At 38.3% G+C, this 22,044-nt stretch overlaps 1 protein-coding gene across 1 annotated transcript in view; it reads right to left on the reverse strand.

Annotated features, from left to right (window-relative positions):
• plcd3a (phospholipase C, delta 3a) overlaps positions 1–17,543 on the reverse strand; it is a 40,202-nt gene extending 22,659 nt beyond the window's left edge. The window contains exons 1-2 of the mRNA XM_058374785.1: positions 17,004–17,543; positions 4,359–4,526 (exon numbers count right to left, since the gene is read on the reverse strand). Of these exons, the coding sequence (XP_058230768.1) occupies positions 4,359–4,526; positions 17,004–17,094 (259 nt within the window). The 5' untranslated portion in view covers positions 17,095–17,543. The remainder of the gene's footprint in view (positions 1–4,358; positions 4,527–17,003) is intronic.
• Positions 17,544–22,044: the final 4,501 nt, after the last annotated feature.

Genomic DNA, 22,044 nt, shown 5'->3' on the forward strand with positions numbered 1-22,044 from the left:
TCAACTGACGAATACTGTATGCCACCTAAATAGACCTTATGCTATGTTATAACTACCTGACCTTGTTTAACGCCTTATTTCACACCACGTCTCAAAGGGTTGCACATATGCAATGAAATAAAATTAGAACTGGAAAACCATCTGACCCCATCATTCCATCCTGAGTGTGCTAAATGACGCAGACGTGTGTTGGGTTGCTATGAACTGGCAATGAGGGCAGATAAAAGTATGAAAAGCATGAGAGTGTGTGTGTTTGTGTGTGTGTGCAAAAGCCATTGATATAATGTTACCTCTCACTTGTACATTAATTTTCATGCATTGGACAGCTCGAAGATGTGTGAAGATTAACTACGGTAGTAGAGGGGGAATTCTTTAATTAGGCCCATTCCTGTGTGTGTGTGTGTGTGAGAGAGAGAGAGAGAGATTTGCAAAACAAACAAACAAAAAAATGCGTATGTCTATGATCTATAGTTTTATTTGCTTCACTTTCTTCCAGACCACAACCTGTTCTCAGAATTTTATTTCCACTGTCTATGGCAAAAGCTGTGGGTGAGATGGTCCGATCCGTGCCATAGCATTCCTGTGCTCATGTGAGGCCGCCTTCTTGACAGTCTTCTAGAAGGTATTCAGGTTTTTCCACACTCAGACGAGATTATGGGTAGGGCGAAAGCCAAAGCGAGTAATCACCTGAGCAAACACGCTGACAAAAGACACTCAAAACTAACAATCGTTTACATCTGTACTGTAAAACTAAACAATACTTTATACAATACCGGGTTATATTCCAAAGGCTCAGCAGGCTGAGTAGAATTAGAGCCAGATTTAATCATTTCACTTATTTTTCTGAAATTTTCCATTTTCAGCAAGGTACAACTCCAGCAGTCACAAGAACATCGACGACATGTCTAAGACATTATCCCACTAGTCAGAAGATTCTGAGTTCAAATCCTGGTACCACCAAAGCCACCACAATGGAGTCCCTGAGGAAAAATATTAAGCTTCAACTGCTCGGTTGTATCTGATCCTGATTGTGACCTCATGCCAACTTTACACCCTTCTCTGAAACAGTCGCTGCAATCTTTCCTGACAGCTTTCATCATGTTTCATATTACTAGCACAACATAATGATTGTTCTGACTCAGCAGGGTTTATCATGAAGACGCTATGTCAACAAACAGAAACACAAAGAGCCAGAGTAAAAAATGAACTTTTTCTATCAGTGTATGTTGTGTATTTTTTAATAACAGAAGCTTTTTCACCAACCATGTGAAAATATACATATTATTTGCACCAAATGAATCATTGTCAAATCCCAACTGTCTACTTAATAATTAGCCTAATATTAGCTGGTTTTCAAGTAACATGGGCCACAGACTTACACAGCAAATATTTGTGAATATCCTAGTGACGTTGTCCACAAGCTTAAACATCAAAACGGCCTAATTTTAGCTAGATTTCTTGAAGCATTAGCCAATGCTTTAGTACAATAATTGAACTAATATTAGCTAGTTTAAAATTAGCTAGTTTACTAGCTAATATCTTTACACAGCATAACAGTTAAGTTTTTTTTTTTAAATTAGCTGCTGGTTTAGCACAATAATCAAATTAACATTAGATAGTTTACCAGCAGTATTTGTCACAGGTTTACACAGCATAATAGTTAGCCTAATGTAAGCTACCTTGCTGTTCAAAATGGCTAATCATTTATTTGACATATTGTTAGCAATGTTATCTATCCCTGTCCAAATGACTATTGGTTTGCACAATATACTATGCTAATGTTTTCTACCTGGCTACCAATTGGTTTTATTTACATGGCATAATATTTCTAGTGATATAAACATTAGCATAGCATTAGCTAGCTAAGTTATAGCTAATGTTAGACAGGTAGCTCTTGAGTGAAGTACTTCTCTGGTAACAGAAAGCTGACTGATCTAGTCTAACTTTTGTAGCTCTATCAAGACGATTAATCATGGCTGTGCTTTTAAAAATGTTTCACAGCTCGAAATCATCGTTAAAATGTACACTTAGCATCAAAATGACGTTCTTTAACTTCACAGTTCTTTCATTATTCTGAAGACAAAGCTATGTTTGATGTTTTTTAAAGGCCATTCTTTATATTTATGGTATAAACAAAACATTATAATGCCGAAATATTGCTTGTTTGTTTCTTAGGGGCTGTTGAAACACAGCCATCAGAGTATTATAGGATTGGATTCTAGACTTTTCCTTCAGGGTTAAAGCACAGGATGGTTCTTCAGTGTGGTTCAAAAAAAAAAAATCACAGTGTGTACATCACGTTCTCCAAACACATGACTTCAACTTTCTAGGTTTATGCTATCTAAAGTGTGCATACACAGCTCTGTAAAGTAAATAAGAAGCACTCTGTCGTGTTTACCGCTCAAACCTAAGCCCTTATTTACTACACAGAACTCCAACAGGATTCCCAACATCAGAACATTTCCTATCCGGTTCTAGTGAAATGGAACAAAGCTTCAAGACAACAGCTGGTGAGATGGACAATAAATAATGAACGTTTAATGATCTGCAGGCAAACGTATGAATGGAATCATATTTTCCATGTTTAACAAAACATGATGTGATATTATAGACATAATGGCTTATAGGATAGCTTAGTGCTTAAGCCACTGGATTACTGATATGATCAAAAATTCAAACCCTGTGACTGCTGGGCCCTTAATCAAGACCCTTAACCCTCGGTTGTATAAATATGATAAATGTAAGTCTCTCTAGATAAAAGCTTTTTGTTTTACTTTGTGGAGCACTAAAACAAGTTAGCTTCTATTAGCGTACATTATAGCAGCTGTAGCTCACACACCAGCCTCTTATTACTCTCTCTTGAGGACATTTGGTTCAAGAAACTGACAGAACTCTGACTATCACAAAGCTCTGACACTGCAGACTCCTTCCAAAAATAAAAAAAAATGTCGTCTCACAAAAAAACTGGTTCATGATATCAACAATTACATGCTATTTAAATTGTCACTACCTTTAATTCAGTCTGAAGTACTGTCTGAGCTGAAATTAAACAACACCTTTGGTCAGAATGACGAATTTAAGAGAGCTATGGTATAAATTTTTACCGTCAGTGTGTTTGAATTTTCAGATTATAAGGATAATTTCTACAGATAAATTTCAAATGTATAAACTAAATGTCGAATTTTGGTTCCCCTTGTTCTATAGCAAACCGTCAGGCCTAAGTGTTTAATGTGTTAAATGTCCTGTGTGGAATTTTGTTTTCAGTTAGTTTACTTCCACTTTCGGAATTCCGAGGAGGTTTGACATAAGCCAGAAATGAACCCAGTTCAACACAAATGCTGGTATTATGTCAGTGCTTGGCAACGTGAAGCAGTAGTGGCTGCGTTTGCTCTCATGATGCCGGCTAGTGAGCAATGCCCTCATGCTTCCTTCATCTGATAAGAGAGGAAGTTTCCTTAACACGTGAATGTAAATTCCACCCTCCAGCCCTGAAATGTTGCTTTCTCTCTCAAACATAACAAGCCATGCTGAGAGAATGTAAAAACAGTCACACAATAACAACTGCTCCTTTTCATCCGAGTCCAGTAAAAATATTGTAGCAGGACACACCAGCATCTACATATTGTATTCTTATTTCTAAAAAATGTATAAAAATGCATTATTGGCACTTATTAGCACTGAGTATCGGTTTAGTAGCCTGGACCAGTTGAAATATAAAGTGCTTTGTAAAATGTTTGTTCAAAACAGATGTGAATGTAGTATGACGTTTAATTGAAGAAACTGTGAGACGAATCCATGAACAAAATTTAGAACAACAAAAGAGAAGCAAGATCAGAAGAAGAATAACAGCACACATGAAAGCATGGCAAGTAAGTGTTTACTTAACACGGTAAACATGGTAAGTTGAAGCGGACATACACTGAGCATTACTTGGCCATGAGTAATTGCTTGTGAGGCTTTTATATAGGGTGTAGAGATTGTGTACAGGTGTGTGTGTGATTAGTAATCAGGTGTGTGGTTGGATTGGATTGTAGTCTTGTACAACCCTGGTGTGTTCTGGGAAAATTGGGTGGTGGATGATGTTGTGAATAGTTGAACTGACAGGGGTGTAGAAATATTCTTAATTATATATAGATAGTTTTGTACAAACAACGTATAAGCTGTGTGTAGTATCCTACATCTTGAAATGTCACAAAAATAACATTACTATTTGTCAGAGGAGAAAAGGTACTTGTGTGTGTGGTTGTGTGTGCAGACGTGTACGCGTGTGTGATTGTGTGGTTGTGCATGTGTGTATGTGGTTGTGCATGTGCACAAAAATATGTGTGTACATATGTGTGCATGTGTGGTGAACTCACAGGTCTGGCGTCTCTTGGCTTTGTGGGAGGTTTTGCTGGACTCACACCACACGGTGACACAGTCCTCCAGCAGCCGGAAGATGCGGTGTTTCTGCCAGCGTGATGAGCGCACCTTCACTATCTTGGAACCCTGCAGCATCACACGCACGTCCTCATCGTCCAGCAGGTCTGCAGACAGACCACACAAACAAGCAAACACACACAATGAAACGTTGAGAAAAAAAATCTATGACAAATAAACCTTAAATCTTACAAAGCCTGTGTCAAATAAATCTTAATCCTTACAAAAATCTTTTACTTTCCAACATTTTCCACACTGCCTTGTGTATGATTTTTGCCAGACAATCCTGTGGTTCATATGAGCTTTAGCAGAACTGCCAAAGTGCAAATAATCTGAAAAACCTGTGTCAAATATTAGTCCAGTTAAAGTGTAGGTTGCACTCAGAAAATAAGGAAAGAACGACCGGCTATGACAAATAAGAGCATATAATATAATATGATATAATATAATATAATATAATATAATATAATATAATATAATATAATATAATATAATATAATATAATATAATATAATAATATAAATTATATAATATTATTATGGTATGATGGCATTATTACATTAGATATTATTTATTTTATATCTGTACATAATATCTTAATAAAAGTGCGAATTAATCTTGGTTGTACATTTGTCAAGCATTATTTACTATTTATTATTTAAGTTATTAACTTCGTTTACGATTTCGCCCCCTCTGCTTCTTTTCAATATGAACAATAACAAGAGGGAGAAGAATCAAGTGATAGTCTTCTTTCTATTAAACTCTGTCTTTCCGAGTTGTTTTTCTTACAAGAGACATGACTTCTTTATCCAGCACACCTGCTCTGTGTAGTAAATCCTATATGACAATACTACACACACACACACACACATACACACACACACACACACACACACACTCCTGTCCCAGTGGTGACCTGCATTTATGTGGTGCTGTGTCAGTAATTAGTGCTCTTCCTAACACTGACTGACTCATACACTATTACCACAGCACTTACAGCTGGGTTTCGTGATAAACAATTTCTACACAAAAACAGACCCACACATTAGAAGGAGTGTTAGTAAGTCAGTGGTCGCCATGTGTGCTGTCATAAGACTGAGATGAGGTGTATTCACAAGATTAGGCTGGTGTGTGTGTGTGTGTATGCGCGTGTCAAATACTGCAATGAATGCGGGAGACTAAAAATATGATTGTGATGAAAGAACTCTGTGATCCACAAGAAAAGAGTGGGATAAAGGTTTAACAAAGAAGTGAGATAAAAGAGCATTTATCCTGTGTGTGTGTGTGTGTGAGAGAGAGAGAGAGAGAGAGACAGACTATGATTAGATTTCCAGTAGAGTAAAAATAACATTACTATTTGTCAGAGGAGAAAAGGTATTTGTGTGTGTGTGTGTGTGTGTGTTTGTATTTTGAAAAGCTGTCACATTAGTGTTATGGTTAGATGGAAAGAAAAGAAATTGCTATTCGGTACGCGAAGACGAGAAGACGAACTGGCCCTGGCAGGTCAAGTGGAACTTCCATTAGTTCCTCGAGGCAGGACGACTGCAGTGTGATTGATGGATAGGATACGGTGATGCCTTTTACAGAGAAGTTCAGTCTGATTCTGTCAGAGCGACCCCAAACAACACAGCAACCCCAGATTCATTTGACCTACGCTATAACCCCAAACGTTTCTTCAGATTCAATCAGATAAATCTTGTCACTCATATCTAATAATAATAAACCCATTCCTGGTTAATTACCTTGGTGGAAGGCGCCTTAATTTGGAAATAAAATTCTAAGAATTGGTTAAAAAAATAAAATTGTCATTCCGTACAAGTGCCAGCTCCGCCCTTTATCTGTAACTGTGGTAAGAGATATTTCATTTCATTTGAGTTTAGAGGTTGCAGTGGCTTAGGTCAGTGTAGTAAAAATAAAAATAAAAAAAGCAGAAAGTAAAGAAAGACAGCAAAATTAATTACAAACACACTGAACATATTTCAGACCACATAAACACAATTGCATAAGACTATACTTTTATCCCTTTCTATCAAACATTGGTCATTATTGCATGAAGCTATGGGATGTACATGAATCAGTTCACTCCCAAAAGAATACCCCTTGCTGTCTTTTAAATATAAAAAGAAAAAATGAAATAAAATCCTTGCACCATGTGTGAAATCATGAGCCGCAGGCCAGAGCACATCGCTATCCTGTCCTGCTCAGTTTAGAGTCAGTTCAGTGGTGCGTGTCAGCTCAATGAGGCTGATCCAGAAACGTTTTTGGATGCTACTGAAGCAGGAGGTGAACATGGCGTTAAAACCTCCCAGATGTTGCTGTAGACACTGGATCAGCCATCAATCCATCCATCATTAAGCTCACAGGATTTCTGTGCCATGCTGCACAGTTATTTTCAAAATCCAAGGGCTGCCAGTCCATCCACATGAGTTCATTGTTAAGAAATGCACACAAATAACACACACGCACACACATGTATGGACTTTCCTACCAAATCCGAGGGGTATACATATATAAAGATGCTCCTGGATTTGTTAAGAAAGTGCATAATGTTAGCTAAATCCCCAAACTGTGCTTAAATCTCCAGAGATGCCTCTCAAATTCTCAGTCTTTTACAGCAAATAGTGTGGAAAACAAGATGTAGTGCACTATTAATACCCGGATGATTGTTTAAACCCGATAAAAAATGTACTGCGGACTTTTGCATTCTTTGGTCACAGCCTGTGACAAACTGTGGACAAACTGGCAAGCAACACCACAGACGAGAATTAGTAGAAAAAGGTTTCGGGCTGGAAACTGTCATCATTTCAATTTAGTGTAAAATGTTTGTGATTAAATGGAAGCCTTATGACTCTACACACTCTAGATTGCTAGAGTGTGCTCTAAGTACATAATTATAGTGTAATAATATAGTGCAGAGAGCAGAGTATACCATTTGAGATACATCTCCTGGACTCTGGGACTAGACACACAACATTTCCTGGATCTCTAAAAGCGTTTACTGTCATCTTTCTCCCACTCCATCAGTCTACTCACATCACATGTCTTCTCTCTCATCCTTACTCAGCAGTGGTGTGGGTTTCATTTCAACTTTGAAGGAAGGGATATTTTTAACCAGTTTATACTGCATTAAAAAAACTTGTTGGTAATTTAATATACCGAATAATTATACATCGAAAAGAGAACACCTAAGAGTGGAACAGGTTTATTACCGATACTAGTAACAGAATTATAATGAGGCATCAAGGTATTTTTGGTAGCCATTAAATGTATTAATTTAAACAACATTACCTTTTACATACAGTATAAGCACATACGTCAAACAATGGAATATTTGTTACAGCACCATTGCACCAGGTTCAACTTAATAAGCCACTGTTTAGCCAAATCACGCAGAAAGATTAACACAATTACCTTCCGTTAGCAAGAATTACACAACACACTTTAAAACAATGGTTCTCAAGCTTTTTCTAACCAGAGACCCCTTTAATTATAAAAAATAAATTCCACCGTTCCCCTCAGTACGGCTCTATTTCAAGAACATTATTTGGATTTTTAAAGTACTTTTTGGAGCCATCGAGATTTCCATTCCTGAACACAAAGAATTCACATTTGGTCAGAGTTGGCTGTAGAGCTTTTACCCCTGCATATAATATCTTTGATAATGTGGGTTGTTATTTCCACCAGTGTAACGAAAAGAAAAATCCTGGACGTCCTGGCTAAGCTTCACAGACCCCTGCTTTAAGAGACATGAGGTTATAGCTTTTATTTCATAAGAATTCAGAAAGCTATCAGTAAAGTGGGTTTTCAAGATGTTCAAACTGTCAAAGAAATCAAGGAAAGGGGAACAATCAAGACAGAAAATGCAGTAAAACACTCGGGAAACTGTCTCCATCTGAGGGACAACTGTTAAAGGTCATTCCTTATGGGATGGAAAGAAATCTTGACAAATCCTTGCTGAGCATCTGGCGGATTCATCTGGCACCAATGGTCGTGCAGCTAAGAATTCATTTTCTTCAGAAAGGCCACACAGCAGATATTTCACTCCACTAAAGGCCTTAAAGTATGGTACGACAACCAGTGTCAGAAAGTGTTATGGAGTCCCAATTTGAGGTTTTTGGTTTATGGACGGACCAGTTTTTCGAGAACTGACCATCAGTCTGTGGTCATTCTGTCAGATTTTTGTGGAGCATGGTGAAACTTTGTCATGAGGTAGAATGATTTCAGTCAACAGTCAAGATTTCAGTCATTTTGATTTATGGTGTTGTAGCTCTGGGAAAATAACCTAGTGGTTAAAAGCACAGTTTCGGCAGAGTAATGACTTCCAGAACACACAACAAGCACAATGGAGATCTGGAGTAGACGTCAGTTTGGAGATTAGACAACTGCAAATCAGCCACTTCAGACCACTGACATAACCGTAACAGACGCTTGATATGAGATCATATATAACGAAATCGCAACCAAAGTCAAATGAACTTCATTAAGTTTGGAAGTTATTACTGCAGTGATTTCATACATTGTCATTATCATTGTCAGGGCCAGTAAAGGTCAGGGCCAGTATCCACTGTGTTATTTTGATTATGAGTCATTATATTGACTGCTTTACAAATCTTTACTCAGAATGGCTAAAAGCACTCGAGAACTCAAAAGTGACAAGATCTATTACAACAATTAACATATAATCAAATGAAATGCATCATTAAATATGTTTTATAGAATCAAAACAATACATTGTGATGCTTCCTTTTGAATTAATCCTTACATTTTGTATAGTGGAAGCCAGAGGTATTCATCAACTGCACAAAATCCCTTCCTTATTAAGATCCACATAAGCTTTGAACATGACTGTATGGCAAGAGCAGTTAACTTTTATTGCTTAAGCATTAGTGAATACCTATGACTATAAATAATGTGCAACGAGACTATATTTTGTTTCATAGTAGTGCCTCATGTTACCTAGTTTACTGGTGCCACTGCCTGAATAGACAAATACTTCTCTGTTTTAAATATAGTTTTTATCAAGAGGGCTAATACTTTTGCACAGGACAGTATTTAGGTTATTAAGACGAATTCCACACTAATTTTTGGGTATCACCTCAAAGTCTAATAAAAGGACTGGGGGAAAAAAAAGCTTCTTCATTCCATATTTCTTTGTTAATTCAACAAAAAGAGATGTAAAATAGTAACAAAAAAATATATGTGGCTTTGGTTTATTTCACAGATTCTGCTGCTTTGTAGAAAAAACAGTCTGTCTTTTCTGGCTCGTTCAGAGACAGATACAGAGGCAAATCTGCTAAAAGGACAGCCCAGAAAACCCTGCCATCTGGTTATTTAGTGCAGATGTTAAAAAGAAGCTCATCAGGCAGTCTGAGCTAAAGGGCAGTGCATATAAACATGTCTTGCCTCTTATGTCCATAACAAAGCAGCAGAGAAGAATGAGACAGTGGAAAAAGATCGAGGGTTAGGGATTAAGGACGAGAGCATGGTAGGTGGACAGGTATGAAGCATTAAAAAAAGAACAGAGAGAGAGAGAGAGAGATCCTGAAAGTCTTGAACTGACAAAAGGACGGAAAACCCACAATGAAACTATACTCACTTAATGGAAAACTAATGTTGTTTTGGACCTGAATAAACATTTACACCATAAACATATTTGTAAATGAAACCCTTCCTCTTCCACCACAAGTGTCCTTTGACTCATATGTTACAAATGCAAACGGAGAGCGAATTAAAAGAAAAAGAAAAAGTGTTGGACTATTTCTTTCCAAAGACTGCAAGAAATGAAAGGGATCCACACAGAAGGACTTTATCTCTCCCAGCATGGTTGGAAGCCAGCCAGCAGTATTTCAGAGAAAGAAGCCCTCACCACAGCAACCACAGAATGAACTCAGACTACTGATAATGTTTCCCGGACATCTAGGCCACCGTATGTGTGTAGCATATGAGCTTGTTTGTTTCTGTGGTTAAGAGGATTTAACTACACATGCTTTGTCACTTTGCCCCAGTGAGGCATGTTGTCTAATTAATGATAAGTGCCAAATGAAAGAGAGAAAGACTGAGATAGAGAAAGATAGACAGATAGTCTAAGACAGAGAGACATAGTTTGTGCTCTATCCAGAAGCCGCTCCTAGCTTCACCGGAGCAACTGCCATATTCAGTGTAATCATGCAAACAATACAGATCTTCATTCCTTTTTTAGTCTGTCTATGCTCTGCCTCTCTCTGTCTCTTTCTTATTCTGTAGGTCTCTATCTATCTATCTATCTATCTATCTATCTATCTATCTATCTATCTATCTATCTATCTTATTGTCTCTCTCTCACTCGCCATGTCTGTCTCTCTGTCTGTCTCTCTCTCTCTATCGATCTCGAATGTGCCTGTCTGTATGTTTCTCTCTCTCTTTCTCCCTCTCTCTCTCTATTCATCCTTGAAATGTCATAATTTAGTACAGCGACGTTATGTCATACTTCTAAAAAGAGCAACTTGCACTTTTTCACTTAATGCCACGTGCCACATTATAGCAACACAAAAATAACTCCAACCTCCCAGAACCCGGAAATTGGTACTGCACTGTAATTAAAAAAAATTGCAAGATGCTATCAGTGCATCTGGAGTAAAAGTCGTCCACTTGTTTTGCTCTAAACGGGAACGATTGTCAGCTTGTATCCAAGCGTTATTTTTTAATAAAATCAGAAAAATATGTGAATCTGAATCTGTTTTTCATTCCGTGGATGGAAAAAAAGGAATAAAAGCTCCAATGATACCAATAAAAAAAAATATGATAGCACATACAACAAATATGCACAAGATATGCACAGATGGTACATTCAAAGTGTTCCTAGGATGCAAAAAACTTTGTGCATCCCCCTCATACTACAAAAAAGAGGAGAAGGTGTCGGTTATGGAGAAATCTGCAAAGGCTAATCAAGACAAACAGGGCAGCTTATCCCTCTGTTTCAAACAACCCGATGAAATATTCAGCAGAACTTGCTCATGGGATTTACAGTCGGAGCCAAACACTGCAGATCCAAAAATCCAAAAACAATGGGCTTTCAATTGCGATTTCCTCCTGCTCAGATGGTCAGAGGTGATAAACAGGAGAAAAGAACCAGGATATGGTAGAACATTTGAGATTAGAAATTTTGTGTCTCACCCAATGATCAGGATTTGATACTTCAATAAAGTTCAATACAAATCCAGGTAAACTTATCATGAACTGATGATATATCTAATAAATTAATATACTATATTATAAAAGATAATATGAACCCAGGACAGAGGATGATGTTGTTCTATTAAGAATTCATCCGCGATTTGGGACAAACACAAAACAACAACACTGAATTTGATTGCTATGAAACAGCATTACTCCCTCCAAAAACACCAGAAATAATTTGGCAGAATTGATAACCATTCATTAGGATCTCTTCCTGACAATCTCTTCTTAAATTATAAACTTAACATCTCTTTTCCTCACCCTCATGTGGCTCTTGTAGTTCCGGGACACTGTTCTTTTCAGACAGAAAACAGCTAGTTAATGCTAAAAATAAGGACAGTTCAATTGTAACCAGACACAGTTGCGGAAATGTGTGGTATTTTCTTGTATTTTATGTCGATCATAAGAACAGTACATGCTGCAATTAAACAGGCGTAAAAGATCATTTCCTTAATTAAATTATATATACACAATGTGCTATGTAGTGCATAATCTACTCCAAATTGTTAGATACTTCAAAGTTATAACCTAGTTTGTGATAATACATCTTGACAGTGTACAGTGGATTTTGTTTCTTGTGGTAACTGTGTAAACGTACAGTGTCCAGTGTGAATATATAATGTGTGTCTATAGAGTCTGTAGGAATTTGGTAGCCTTCATATCCAACACCCTTAGGGTCAAATATAATTATCTTAAAACCAAATCTGCTGTAATCAGCTAAATGGACAGATTGTGTTATGTTATTCTGTATTCTTATGTTACTAACTCATTGAGGGCCAGAAAGCCATTCAGAATTAATTTGTATTCAGAACCGGCAACTTAATATAACTAAACGCACGGCTATAGATACCTGTGCTAAGTGGGCGCTTATCTCTACAATCTGGGTGGCCCATTGAAATGACTGAAATGACCTGTGTAGAGTTTCTGCCTCAGAGGTTGCCAGGTTTTTCCAAAAGAGATCTCTAGCAGACGGGATTTCTCAACTGTATTTGGAAAGCACTTATTAGCATGGTTATAGCTAGATAGCTAATAACTATGTAGTTTTTCACTTTTAAAGGTCTTTATAAACTCAAATCAAATTGAGGAGTGACTGAGCAGATAGCATGTTATGAGTGAAAATTCATTCATTTTGTCAAATGTAATATAGTTTACGATACAGTTTCTGTCATAAATACAGAAATTTTAATTCGCATGTGTTGTGTCTTGTAAATGAGTCTACTTTTTTCATTTAAGGACATAGTAAGCATGGCAAGTTTTAGAGTAGTTGATACTGCTGTGGTTTCCTGGTCTGAACATTCACTTCTGATGATGTGTTTTCAAATTAAAAGCACGGTGTGATAAATCACAGTCGCTCTGTGGAAATTTGTCAGTGCCATGACTTATAGTAGGCTTTAAATCAAACGTTAGCAGGCCGTATTGCCTAATCGCAGGTTTCCCATTTGGTTGGATAATCTACTGGTATAATGAATGCTAGTTATCGAAGAGGCATGAATCATTCTTTATGGATAAAAACCACAACAGATAGTTGTGGATTCTATTAAAATGTAAGGCTTAGGGATACATCAGACTTTTTTGGGGTCACTGAGCTCCAAAGAGAGGATGGTTAGTGGTGCTGGGGAGCTGATGAAGTTCATCATCACTGTAGGCTGTAGTGGGCCTCTGACTCAATGAGTTAAGGCTAATTATGGTGGGAGGCTGAAGAGCTCTGAAATGCAGGGTATTGAATCTAGAGAGTGCATGAGAGAGAGAGAGAAAGAGGAAGGTTGGTTGGAGGTGGTTGGAGAGAGAGAAGTCAAAGAGAGAGAGAAGTCAAAAGGGTAAAAGGTGTGGGAGTGAATGAGCTGTGAGGTGAAAGAGAGATGAGAGATGAGGGATGGAAAAGAGGTCTGAGGGTCAACACGTATGTGACCACACACATGCACATATACAGAAAGAGAAAGAGCTAAATATCATGACATTAGCTGACCAGAGCCACAGCCCACACGCACTCACTCAGAGTGAACGCATGAGAAATGAAAGGAAGTGGAAATTAAAACCTACACTGAAAGGAAGGATACAGCTGAGCTGAAGATAGAGCAGTGCTGGGAACTGAAGCCACAGTCCTCAGGTGTGTAACTCATAGCCTTAACTACTGAGCCATCATAAGTGAAACAACAATACTACACTGATTCAATGCAATCTTTCAGTGTCAGTTAATTCAGCGACAGAAGGGGTTAATTCAGTGGAAACTAAGAGTGCTTTTTGTTATGGTTCAGCAGAGTCACATTTCAGAAAATTGTAGGTTCAAATCACAACACTGCCAAAATCCCATGGTTGTATTCTTGAGTAAAACCTTTAGCATTATACTTATTTGTATCCTGCCAAGGTCAAATGCGCAAATGTTACCTGTATCATTTTATATTTACTTTTATTTTACTTTAAAATCTGACTTTTTGTGCAAAGGAGCAAACACCGTAATTATCACAAATTTGCTTAAATTTAGTTTTCCGAATTTCCTTTCTCACAGTTTCAGTGTAGTCACAGACCCCACTGTACCTCACAATGCTGAATGTACTGAATGGGATAGGACGATTCTGATCTCTCTTAAATCATACATCCATTTTTTCATAAGATATTTTGGTTTACTGAACAGACTAAGTTGCCTGTTATGGTCTGAATTACGACGAACGATATTATAACATCGATGCAATAGTTGATAGTGAACTTGATCATGCTAATGATAAATGAGCTATAAAACCTACTCAAGGCTATGAGTAGTAAAAAAAAATTGGGATTTGGGAAAATGGAAAAAAAAAACTTTCTGAAACCACTGAGGCCTGAGTTATCAGTCATGAATAAACTTATTATAAAGACCCACAAATAGACCACCTATAGTGTTATAACGGATCATACAGACGCGTTGCTCATTATCACCGATTTTTATTGTACTAGTCATAAGACCATTTTAACTACCAATTCAAAAATACTGCTATTATGCATGTGCGTAACTCATTTTCTTCCTCACTCAGACAGAACACAAGGGCAAATGTCTAGGACATTTTGAACAAAACTTCAACTCCACAAAAGCAATTATGTGAATAACAGGCTTAGTTAGAAATATGTATTTGTTTATGAATCTGGGTCAGGATCAGAAGTACATGAACATATTGGCGCTTTTTTCATTCAGGATATTAACTAAATAAGTAACACATGGCCAGACAAATCAGCACCGCAGCTTGTCTTTCCACACTACCTCCGCAATTTTGTAAAACTCTTTCTCCATCTTAGCTAATCCAGCTCCATTGAGTTAATAAGCTACTTCCACTTCGCTTAATGTAATATCACCAAAAACAAATGCAATCCCACGATCTGTGGTGTCATGTAGTATCCAAAGGGTAAAAATCCAAAGGGAGTATCAGAAGCTAATTCTCAGGGTGTTAAACACTACATTCTCTGTGGTGCAGTGTTAGCTTGTTCTATCTTATCAAAACTACGCAAAATACACAGATTATATATGAAATGTTGCAATCGTTGCATAGTTGCCTATTAAGTGATCTTCAGGTTTGCTATGTAAGGTGCGGAGTAGGTCTGTTTAAACACATTACATGCAACTGTATAATAAAAGTCCATACTTTAAGCAAACATTCAGCTTGGGGGTCAAACAAGACCTTGCCCATGTGCTCATACTACTAGGGAAGAGGTGTTTCAGCTCTTTCCTAAATAGAAAAAAATGATAACTGGTTTGTCTTCTCATTACTTTTAACATTTAACTGTGGGGTTTTTTGTTTTCATAATAGGGAAGCATGGTAGCTTAGTAGTTAAGGTGTTGGCATACTGATCCCAGGTCCACCAAACTTCTGCTACTGGGCCCCCTGAGCAAGGGCCTTAACCCTCAGTTGTATAAAAAATGCAAGCTGCTGTGGATAAGGGCATCTGTCAAACACATGGAAGGATATCTAGAACTACATCACTCTTGTCTTTTTTCTTTAGTTAAGATGCCAAAATTTCAAAACTGTCAGGGTTATCTTTGGACATTCACTGCCGGTGCTCATGGGTGCGTTCTGGAAGTGTATGATTTTGTATCCTGTCATGTGTTTTTGTTTATGTTTCATGTTCACATGTCTTTGCCCTGCCCTAGCTTCCATCCCTTCCCGTTTCTTCACCCCTGTTCCTTATGTGGTTGTAATTGTTTCCCCTCTTTATCCCTGACTCATTGTGATCCGCAGTGCGGAATCCTCATCTTCGAGTTCGTGTTTTTTGTCCAGTCTGTGTTCCCCGTGTTTCCTGTCATCGTTATTTTGTTAATAAATCATCTCCGTTTGCTATCCCTGCATTTGGGCCCATGATGCACCTCTCGCCGTTGACAGAAACTCAGACTTGAAGCTTCAGTACAGGTTAATGATGACTGGTTGGTAATTGGTTTGAAGTTACTGCATTCTATCAAGAGAGTTACATTTATTGACATGCTTGGACTTCAGCATGTCAGCTTGTGCATTGTTGTTTACGTACAATGTTGTGAGTTCAAATCTTAGCAAGATCAAGCTCCCTTGAGTCGGACATTTCCCTGCTCGGTTACATCAAGTCGCTTTGGATAAAAGCATTAAAAAAAAAGCATTGTAAATATACAGACATTAAAACAAGCTTCCGCGGTTTGTCCAACTCTCTGGTCTATGAAGTTAAAATATTTCTTTCTAATCACCGAGAAAATGTGGTTGAGGTCCAAAAGCAGCACGGCAGTGAAACAATTGATCATTTTAGATCGCTGCATTGATTTGACAGTAATTATTAGCAATTTGAATCTATAAATTATAAATAAAACATCAGTTATTATTGACAAAAAAGCCAGACAACTGAGTGTGTAAAATCTAATTCACCTTTTAAAACTGACGTGGAAAATTTTTTAAAATGCTACTAAGGGGATTTGCTTGTAACACTGATTCTTAAAATAGTCCTCTGTCATCATCATCATCATCATCATCATCATCATCAATCACAAATTAACGGGACTACAACAAATTCTGAACGTCCCACAAACTGACTGGAAGATAAATCGAATCGTATCGTATCAGATCCAATGGTATCGTCAAGTATCGAATCGTCGACTTACGAGTCGTACAGCTTCGCTTGTATTGTCCAATTCCGAATCGTGCCGTGACGAATCGGAATCGTATCGTAGCTAATGAATTTTGCAACTTAATTAAGAAAATTAAAGCGCTAATGAACGCTGCAACTACCGAACTCAGTAGGAATACTACCCTAACAAACAGTATGAATAAACAGAGCTATTCACATGCAGTGTAGTATAGAAGAACACAGGTTGGAGCGTCGCCATGGCGACCCGTTCTATACCGTGACGTCCGGTTTAGTATCGCGAAACTTTTTCTCCTTACCGAGTCTCCTCAGAGGATCAATGCTCTTCGACTCGCAGACTTTGGGCTGTTCATTCAGCGACCCTGCTTCTTTCTTCCACCTCCCCAGCATGCTTCTTCTGTCCGAGCTTACTCAGTCGTGTCTTTACGAGTGTACTGTCACAGCGACTCTGTTTTCCAAAAGTACAGTAGACTCTACAAATCACTGCGCCCTGTTTGGGGTTGCCAGATCGAGCAGAAACCTCCAGAAAACTGCTTGCGGCGCTCCTCGATTGCACTAATTAATATCCACATTAGAAATAAACTTCACTATTGAATAACGTCTCTAATCTATAGCTGGTTTTTTTTGGGATGGTTTATATGTATGTATATGTATATGAACTGACTCCTTACTACAAAAAGAACAAACTCAACAAATTACTAGCTAGTATCAAAGGTTGAATCTATCCCTTTTGAAAGCCCCGGGTAAAAAAGTTAAATCCCTGTGAAAATATAAGAAACAAAACAGAGGAGATACACTCCTGATAAATCCTTCCTCACAGTGCAGCACAACTCCTGTTCTTGCAGAGGCCCCTGAGTGCAGTTTCTAAAAGAAAACTCCGAAACCTGAGCTCAGAGCAGAGGTTGCCAGATTGCTTCTTAATCTATGTTTATCTGGGTTGTCATGCTTGGACTTTGATGATTGCTCCCTGTAGGTTCAATAATTTTTAGTAACATTTAACATGATCAGGGATATAGAAAGCTATACAATTAAAGAAGATTATTCAGTCATAACACATTATTACACATGTGGTTATAAATTTTGTACTTCTGTAGACTTTTCAGCAATTATTTCTTTTAAGTTGTCTTTATTTTTCACATACACATTACTGTACAGTGAAATTCTTTCCTCGCATAATCCCATCCTTTGGGGTTGGGTTCAGAGCTCAGTGTCAGCCATGATGCAGCACCTCTGGGGCAGGGTGGGTTGGGGACCTTGCTAATGGTGGCGATGCTGGGGATCAAATCCCAATCTTCCAGTCAGCAACCCAGAGCCTTGACCACTTGAGCTACCACCACTCCTTGTGTTTTGTATTTTGTTTTTTTGTTTTTTAAATCAACAGTGTTATTTATTTGCACACAGATCTCTTGATTGTCTGTATGTGTGTAGGGTTTCCTTCTGGTTCTAAGGTTTAATCCCAACACCCAAAAAAACATGCCAGTAGGTGGCCTTGCTAAATCGGCCCCGGGTGTGAGTGAATGTGTGCATGGTGCCATGACCACAGTCACATTCAGGATGCATTCCAGTCTTGCATCCAGTGTTCTTGGGGTAGGGTTGAAATCAACCCAAACTGGCAACCCAACTCTAGAAAAGGTCCTCCATCTAAGCGATGAAAATCACAGCATTGTGTCTGAGAGTCTAAGCTCCCAGGCCACCAGTTTGAATCTTATTTATCTTTCTGCTCAGGCACCTTTTTAATTAACTACAAAGATGTATAATAAGTGCAATATATAAGTGCTACATTTAATTTACCAGCACAAAGCTGTTTGTTTTACTTCCCAAACTAATTCATGAAGAGATAAATTGTGAATTATCGTATGTGTACACTATTATACTCCGAAATGATTGTTAATCAGTGTTTTAATTTTTAAGTTGTACGAGGTTTTGTTTATATATAAGTGATGAGGGATGAAAATGATAAGCAATATAGTTTCATCTGGCGCTCCCCCTGCTGGTGATCTGAAGAATCACAAGCCGGTACTGAACGTTACTTTAGAAAATTTTCTTTATTATCTCATTAAAACAGGGGCTCATAAAATAAAGTAAATTAATAGAGATAAAATGAAGTAAATTACCGGAGATTACTTTTTTGGTCTACATTGATAATTAATTCTATGTAGTGTGAGAAAATACAAATCACTTTAAAAGTGGGTTTTGCAATAATAACAGTGCTATTACAGGTTTTCTCAGTTGCTTTGGCACACAGAATTCTTTTATTTCAATGCTTTCATACAGGACTCAAATGTCTGCATTGTGCTGTGTGTACAGCTGTCTTCCACTCACTGCATGATGTAGTATGTCTTGTATGGAGCTAGGAAGCCATCAGAAGCACTCATTCCCTGTAATTTAATCATAGACACATCACATTAATAAAAATGTACCTTTTTCATGTGGTATATTTAATCAAATCTTTTAATTTCAATTTCTTTCTTTCTTTCTTTCTTTCTTTCTTTCTTTCTTTCTTTCTTTCTTTCTTTCTTTCTTTCTTTCTTTCTTTCTTTCTTTCTTTCTTTCTTTCTTTCTTTCCTTTTTAGCCCTCAGATTAAATGAATTTTATGCATGAATCTTAGCTGAGTCAGATTCACTTTAGTGTTCTTGTTTTGTCCCGTGATCAGATTTTTATATCGAGGAAACGGCATAATAAACCCTGAGAGCAGCTCAGGAGTCGAGAGCCATATAAAATATCAGCTAATCAACTAATGTGAATAGTGAGGATCAACATATGAAGAGGGCGTGACATCATACGGTTGTATTGCACAGACTTTATTGATCAAAATACGTATTGGCTTTTTGGACAATATTCTGGAAGCATCCCCAGATTGACTGGACAGTAATGAGTGTCTTGCACAGAGTCAGTGTGATCCTCATGGACAATAGATGACTGGTATCTGCTCCTTTGTGCAAGAAGGAATAGGATAACTCACTGCCAGAGCCCTACAAAATAACCTCCAGTGTAAATGTGAATTGGCCTGTCCGCCACTGGGCCCTGTGTTTTTCACAGATAAGAGCAGTTTCACCCTGAGCATGTGACAGACTTGAAAGGGTCTGGAGAAGCCATGGAGAACGTTATGCTGCCTGTAACATTGTTCAGCATGACCGGTTTGGTGGTGGGTCAGTGATGGTCTGGGGAGGCATATCTACAGGCTAGACAATGGCACCCTGACGTTGGGGTTATACAAACTACTGAGTGTCATTTTGAGTTGCTGCAACGAATTTCCAGCAAAATGGACTAGCCTGCTGCATCATTTTCGGGGTGTCTTTGAAATTAGCCCTCTGTAGGTTGATAATTTTCTTTTCCATCACACGATGTGGCATCCTTTCATTCCTAACCCAAACCCTTCTTTTACACAGTCCATATAAGTATAGGTATTCCGTATGCTATTTTTCCCCCTTGAGATCTGATGCGTTTTCAAAGTGTTCCTTTAATTTTTTTGAGCAGTGTAAAATAAAAAAAATATTATATTGTGTACAATCATTCCCTCCTCTGTCATGTGTTTGCAGAGTTTGCATGTGCTTCTGGGGTTTCTTCCACATACCCCGGTTTCCTCACCTAGTATAAAGATGTGTTGTAGGATAACTGACATCTTTCAGTTGTCTGTAGTGTGTAAATGCGTGTGTATCCACCCTATTTACCCCATTATTGTCCCCTAGGATAGGTTCCAGTGGAATTTTTCAGCCCATTTTTTAAATAATGTATTCATGAACAACAGATTTATTCAAGTGATATGATCCTTTAAATCTAATCTGGCTTTACATGCTACATAGCCACAAACAATCCAGGTTATCATATATGACTGGATGACATTTACATATAGGCGGGTCAACTTGGCCACTTCAGATAAAATGATTGGCTTGAATCTTACTTTGTATAACACCCATGGTGCGGCTGCCTTTAGTCCAGTGAAAGATGCCAGTTTAGCTTAATTTTTCCTGTTATCTGGCTGAGATTTTTTCCCCCTCAGCATCAATAAAATACTATACTTTGCATTTGTGTAGTTTTATTCTTTTATTATACCTTGCACAATATACAAATATTATATAAGGGTAATTTCTGGTTCAGGATTTGGGCACAATATTGGTCCAGTTATGGCTTCTGGAGAGGTTGTGGCAGAGTTTTGATCTGTTTCCGGTATTAGTCTGGTTGACTTTTGGAACAGAATTTGGATCAACCTTGGGCCGTAATTCCATGTGGTATGTGGGCCAAACTTACAGCCTAAACTTAGCCAGATCTGGCCCAGAACCAATTTGCTATCTGGGAACATCTATACTTTTATCAATCACACAGGAGTATTGCGCATCTCTAATGTCCAAATGGAGATCTTTAGACATAACTGGAGCAATAGCATAGTTGCTGACAAAGTCATTTAGTCTCAATGTAAGTCTCATTGCTGTGTTTCCTTTACGTTTATCGGTGATGGCATGCTGATAGATGGGTTTCCATGGCCGAACAGCTGCATCCAAGCCATACATCACCAAGTGCAATGCAAAGCGTCGGATGCAGTGGTGTAAAGCACGCCGCCACTGGACTCTAGAGCAGTGGAGACGCGTTCTCTGGAGTGACGAATCGCACTTCTCCATCTGGCAATCTGATGGACGAGTCTGGGTTTGGCGGTTGCCAGGAGAACGGTACTTGTCTGACTGCATTGTGCCAAGTGTAAAGTTTGGTGGAGGGGGGATTATGGTGTGGGGTTGTTTTTCAGGAGCTGGGCTTGGCCCCTTAGTTCCATTGAAAGGAACTCTGAATGCTTCAGCATACCAAGACATTTTGGACAATTCCATGCTCCCAACTTTGTGGGAACAGTTTGGAGCTGGCCCCTTCCTCTTCCAACATGACTGTGCACCAGTGACCAAAGCAAGGTCCATAAAGACATGGATGACAGAGTCTGGTGTGGAGGAACTTGACTGGCCTGCACAGAGTCCTGACCTCAACCTGATAGAACACCTTTGGGATGAATTAGAGCGGAGACTGAGAGCCAGGCCTTCTCGTCCAACATCAGTGTGTGACCTCACAAATGCACTTCTGGAAGAAAGCATAAACACACTCCTAAACCTTGTGGACAGCCTTCCCAGAAGAGTTGAAGCTGTTATAGCTGCAAAGGGTGGACCGACGTCATATTGAACCCTATGGATTAGGAATGGGATGTCACTTAAGTTCATATGCGAGTCAAGGCAGGTGAGCGAATACTTTTGGCAATATAGTGTAGATAGATAGATAGATAGATAGATAGATAGATAGATAGATAGATAGATAGATAGATAGATAGATAGATAGATAGATAGATAGATAGATGTCATTGCAAA

Source organism: Hemibagrus wyckioides, linkage group LG02, assembly GCF_019097595.1.
Source record: "Hemibagrus wyckioides isolate EC202008001 linkage group LG02, SWU_Hwy_1.0, whole genome shotgun sequence".
In the NCBI taxonomy this organism is placed as follows: Eukaryota; Metazoa; Chordata; class Actinopteri; order Siluriformes; family Bagridae; genus Hemibagrus; species Hemibagrus wyckioides.